The sequence below is a fragment of the Notolepis coatsorum genome (assembly GCF_963971535.1).
Source record: "Notolepis coatsorum genome assembly, chromosome: 2".
Lineage (NCBI taxonomy): Eukaryota > Metazoa > Chordata > Actinopteri > Aulopiformes > Paralepididae > Notolepis > Notolepis coatsorum.
Genome location: NC_140166.1, coordinates 170925779 through 170931886, shown reverse-complemented (window position 1 = coordinate 170931886; position 6108 = coordinate 170925779). Strand labels below are relative to the sequence as shown.

Below are 6108 nucleotides of genomic sequence, written 5' to 3'. Positions count from 1 at the left end.
GTGATACAAAAAGAGTCCAGAAAAGAGAGTATATACATTTGACGTAGAAACTGTACATTGGAGGAGGTTGAGTAGGTGGGGGGGGGGGACTGTACATTGGAGGTGGTTGGGGGGGGGGGGGGGGGGGGGGGGGGGTCGGGTAGGAGGGTGGGTGGGTGGGGGACACTGTACAAGCAAAACTGTACATTGGAATATTGACAAAACCATACTTGGTCATTTACTGACACATTGGAGGGGGTTGGGTTACAACACAGGAGCAGAGTATAAACAACAGTACAGGAATGAGAAACAGTCTAAATGGGTTTTAACATTTTAGTTTATTTCATGCGGATATGATCTGTAATACCTGATCGGTACAATATCTACTAACCTGATCAATACAAGCCCCCCCCTCTTCTTCTTCTTCTTCTTCTTTGTCTGATTTATTGGCATTTGGCACATCCTACAGGGTGCATTACCGCTACTTCCTTTAGTTTGACACGATCGTAACTGTACAATACCGCCATCTTCTGGCCCCCTTCACCTCCCATACTGCCCCTTCTGCGTTCTCCATCCTGAAGTGCAGCTAACGCTGCTTCCCCCTGACTGAGTCCCCCTCCACGATACATGCTTCACCTCCCGTGGCCTGGCTCTGAACCACCCGCTCACTCACACCCCCCTTCTCTAACTCTACTAGATCAGCCACCCTCTTTAACTCCCTTATAACATCCTCCACTGTCAACCCCTCCATACCCAAGTGTCCCACTGCTGCTAGAACTATCAACCATAGTCCTCTCTGTCCTACTGCTAACCGTCGCTGTCGTATTCACTACTCCTGCCACAAAGGCCACTATATCCAACTTCTCCCTCCACACCCTCCTCTCCTCCTCCTGTACCTCCTCTACTGTCAGCTGCCCTTTCCTAAAACCCGGTTCCCTCCCTTGCTGTCCCTGATCCTCCTGCACTACCCTCACTGCCAACTGCCCCTCTCTAAACCCCTTTCCCTTGTCCTGCTGTCCCTGTCCTACCTTCCTAGCTGCCTCCGCATATGAAATCCTACCTTCCCTTCTCACCTGCTGGACCACTACCTCTCGTTTCACCGCCTCACAACCCCAATACCCGCCTACACTATGCTTCCCACCACAACTACAACACCTCGGCTCCACTCCCTGTTCACACTCCCCATACTTATGCTCCCCACTACATCTACCACACCTCTGCCCCTTCCTACACAATTAGCTATATGTCCAAACTCCTGGCACCTGTAACACCTCAACGGTTTCGGCACAAACTCCCTAACCCTATATGCCATAAACCCTAAAAATACCACTTTCGGACTAACCTCACCCTCAAACTGAATGACTACCGTCCCTGTCACCTCCTTCTCTGCCCCTCTCTTCATCCTTTCTACACTCTTAACCTTCCCATTACGATCATCCCTCCTCAACCCTCCCAACAGCTGTTCTTCACTAACCCTAATTGGAATACCACTAATCACCCCCTTGCACCCACCATCCCTTTTCTCCCCTACTATCACTACTCTACTGATATTCACCTGTCCAATGCTCTCTAGCTCCCTTGCCTTCTCTACCTGCACTACACTTACACATCCTATAAACAAGTTCCCATCGTCCAACACCCTTGCGTACCTTACCCTTCCTAACTCGGGATCATCCCTATGTTCCCCGGGTCCTATGTTCCCCGGGTTCTATGTTCCCCGCTTTGATTGATTAATAGATTGAACATTTTATAAATTTTTATTATTTTATTAATTATTAATGTCCGCCTTGTTTCGAACGGTTAAGCTTAGGCCCTCGTTCAAACTGGTTAAGGTTAGAGTTTGGAATCAGGGCTGGTGGTCTAAAATTTCCAATCTATCAATCAATCAAAGCGGGGAACATAGAACCCGGGGAACATAGGACCCGGGGAACATAGACATGCTCCCCCTAACTCCAGTTCAATGAGGTCAGACAACACACTCTGCCCTATGTCCCCAACTCCACCTCCTCCCTCAAATCGCACCACTACATTCAACCCTTCTACAAAATCCTTCCCTCTGCCCCCATCCTCTGACCCACTCAAGCTATCACCCCTCTCTTTCTTCCTCTTACTCCCCTTCCCCTCACTTACCCCACTCTTCTTCTCCACCGTCGTCCACCCTTCTCCCCCCCTCTCATGGAACAAGGAACTCTTCAATCAATCGCTCAACACCCGCACGTCAGCGCAGACGTGGGGGACCCTGATGGAAACAAGACAAACGTCTTTCTCAGGTCTGCATCCCCTTAACAATTGTATGTATTGAGCCGTACTGTATTGTACCCATTCTGCAATCTGTTAAATAAAGTTTTCATTCATTCATTCATTCACGTACTTGCTTTTGATTTTGACGTTCAATTAACACGTTCGCTAACGGACGTAGAGAAACGTCAGACGTACTTCGAAATACTTCCGTACTTTCCGCCAATCAGCGCATTGTCCTGTCAGCGGGAGAAATGTCGTGGGAGCGGGCGGAAGTTGCCCAATCTGGAACAATCTCCGGGGTTGCAGCTGGACCCTATTGCCAGAGTGTGACATCATAATTTCCCCAGGCCAAAGACAGGGGGAGCTAATCCTCCTTGAGAAGACCGCATGACCCCGTTGCTCTCTGTCGTCACTTCCTTGTTGACATTTGGAGCACTAAAAGAGCGCGAAAATACAGCATTCTCTTATCCGGTCGTATTTGTGAGCCTACGCCACTTAGCTACCTGTATAACAAATACTACAGAAACAGCTCGCAACCATGGCCTGCAAAAGAGGGGCGCTGATTGTGCTCGAGGGAGTGGACAAGGCTGGGAAAACCACACAATGTAACAAGCTTGTGCATGCGTTGCAGCAAAGTGGTCGACCGGCTGAGATGATGAGATTTCCTGGTGAGTTGTCTTTCATGCGCGCTAACTAGCATGCATGCTGGTCTGTAGCCTGCTTTGAATGGCCATCAGATTGTCATTATCATCTGGGTTTGTGTGACAGAAAGAACTACAAAGATCGGCCAGCTGATCAACGCCTACCTCGAGAACAAAAGCAACTTGGAGGACCACACTGTACACCTGCTGTTTTCTGCAAACCGCTGGGAACTTGTGTAAGGGATGATTATGAGTGGTAACAGTTGGGAGATTATACTGTGATGTACATACAAATTATGCAAAATGGTAAAGTCCTCAGTTAAACGTTCATCAATCCTTGATGCGTCGTCCTGTTCAACCTGTGCCATATTTCTGTATTCTGTTGACACAACATGTATCCTTATCCCCAGGCCTTTGATAAAGGAGAAGCTCGATCAAGGGACCACTCTAGTCATAGATCGGTATGCCTTCTCTGGGGTTGCCTTCACCAGTGCCAAGCCAGTGAGTTTCATAGAAGTCAAAATGCATGCGTACATGTACATGTACATCCACCCATGAAAGCCAATGTAACAAAATGGCATCCAAAATGGCATCCAATGTAATAAAAAAAGTCAACCAACGAACTAGATTCTTGTACCGGATCTCCTCTCTGGTAAACAAGAATACCCTGAAGACTCTGGCAGGAGCACTCATTCAAGGGTACTACGACTATGCGTGCACCTCATGGTACCAAAGCACCTCAAAGGCGCTTAAAACAAAATTACAAACATCACAAAACAAACTGGTCAGACTACTACTTGACCTGAACCCCAGAACCCACCTCACCCCTGCCCACTTTGACAACCTAGGATGGCTTAGAGTAGACGACAGAGTACAGCAACTTGCAATGGGCCTGGTCTACAAGATACACTATACGACCGGGGTACCCATGTACATGTCAAAATACTTCCCAAAGGTCAGTGAATACCACAACCACTACACCAGAGGAAGCTCAACAAATCATGTAAAACCCAGATTCGGCTCAAACAAGGGACTAAACACGTTTCGCAATTATGCCACAACAATGTGGAACGCCCTACCCAAAGCTGTAAAGGAATGTGAATCACTATCCACATTCAAAACCGCTCTTAAAGAGCACCTACGGGAGGCTGCAATTCAAAACTGGCCACCGTAAATGCCCAAAACCCCCACCACCTCCTAATAGACAGTCTCCTCCCCACCGCATGTATATATTCCCTCCCCGCCGTATGTATATTTCTCTCCCACCCACCCACCCACCCCCTCCTAATGTACAGTCCCCTCCCCATCATATGTATATACTCTGTCAGGATCTAGGGGTAACAGTACTGTATATTTGAATACCGTTTATGTCACAAATGTATCGGTACTAAATACCTATATGTCCCTATGCCATAAATGTCATGTATGTCATAAATGTCTATATGAATTGAAAATGGGGGACCCTGATGGAAACAAGACGAACGTCTTTCTCAGGTCTGCATCCCCTTAACAATTGTATGTATTGAGCCGTACTGTATTGTACCCATTCTGCAATCTGTTAAATAAAGTTTTCATTCATTCAATGATATATTTTTTTTAGGTGTCTGTGGAAACACAATTTTATTATGTTATTTCCGTTGTCGTTGTTACTTAGCCCCTTTCGTGACTGTGATGCACCGAGTGAATCCAGTCACTTCCTAGCCCATTGCAAACCAACCTATGTTGACCATGAAGGACTGGTTCTGCCTGAACCGTTCGTTATACAAGTATGACACAGAGACATGTCAAAAGGTACTCCAGTTGCGCGAGGGTTTCGGACAAAAATACATGATGGTTTGAAAGCTCGGTGTTGCTAATAAACATTTAAAATATTTAACTGGTCAACACTGCTCAAAACGGCTTTATTTCCGTATTTGGCTGCCTGGTGCGCTTGCGCTGTGATCAGAGCATGCGCATCATGCACCCAACGCCGGAAATAAAGCCGTTTTGAGCAGTGTTGACCAGTTTATAAAACATATTTTAAATGTTTATTAGCAACGCCGAGCTTTCAAACCATCATGTATTTTTGTCCGAAACCCTTGTGCAACTGTGAGTACCTTTGAAATTTCTCTGATACTTGTATAACGAACGGTTCGGGCAGAACCAGTCCTTCATGGTCAACATAGGTTGGTTTGCAATGGGCTAGGAAGTGACTGTGGATTCACTCAGTGCATCAGTCACAAAAGGGGCTAGTTACTATGTCCTGTTTATTGTTATTATTGTGTTGTCTTGTTTCATGTAAAAGAGAAGAGAAGAAATAGCAAATGTGTGTGGCGGCCTGGTGGGAGCTAAGCAGAACATCTCTTATCACTCTGTGCACAGGGCTTCTGTCTCGACTGGTGCATGCAGCCGGATGTGGGGCTGCCTAAGCCAGACCTGGTGATGTTCCTGAAGCTGAACCCCACAGAGGCCGCGCTCAGAGGCCAGTTTGGAGCGGAGAGATACGAGACAAATGTCTTCCAGAGAGCAGTGCAGCAGAGGTTTGAACTGCTGATGAAGGACTCTTCCATCAACTGGCAGGTACTGTGTGAGCCATGGGGAGGGGGTTTAACTTGTGCCACTGTCGTCTCCCTGTACTGAGCACAAAGCTAAATAGCCAAACTTGTTCTCCCCTAGGTAATTGATGCTTCCCAAAGCATAGACGATGTGCACACCAACATCAAGAATCGCAGTGTAAATGCCATGGACACGGCCAAGGATCAGCCACTCGGGGAGCTATGGAAGGGAATCAGTCTAGACTTCATTGTTTAAGGACCATGACTGTTCTGTCTCTTGGAATGCACAGTTACTGAATATGAGTCTTATTCCTGGCCAAAACAAGGTATCGGAGAATTCCCAATACTAAACATGCAATATCAAAGGCCATGTGTAAAATGTTAAAGGGGAACTATTTTACTATTTCTTTCACTATTTGGGCACTTTTACACAATTACTGTGAGTCTATGGAACACCTAGATTTTTTTCCCAAAAAATGCATTGTTTTGTATTTCTACATCAAGTACTCAAAAACCGCATTTTTCTACCTCAAGATCTTAAGCCGTTTTGAGGCTGGGCTCCAACCAACTGCCACATCATTATGCAGCTGAGAAATCTCTGACATCAGAGGCACATTTTCAGATGACTCAGTTCAGTGAGGGTGAATAATGTGTGAGGAGAATTGGAAGAATGCGCCAATATGAGAATTAGAGACATAGATCCTATTAATATA

The 6108-nt window shown here is 46.4% G+C and overlaps 1 protein-coding gene across 1 annotated transcript; it reads left to right on the top strand.

The window, feature by feature from the left end:
- Positions 1–2680: 2680 nt before the first annotated feature.
- Positions 2681–5651, top strand: dtymk (deoxythymidylate kinase (thymidylate kinase); the record flags this gene model as incomplete). Its single annotated transcript, XM_084307522.1, has 5 exons — positions 2681–2888; positions 2989–3097; positions 3272–3362; positions 5223–5420; positions 5517–5651. Exons 1-5 carry the CDS (start codon positions 2759–2761, stop codon positions 5649–5651), a joined length of 663 nt encoding a protein of 220 aa, XP_084163648.1. The 5' UTR covers positions 2681–2758.
- Between the last annotated feature and the right edge of the window lie 457 nt (positions 5652–6108).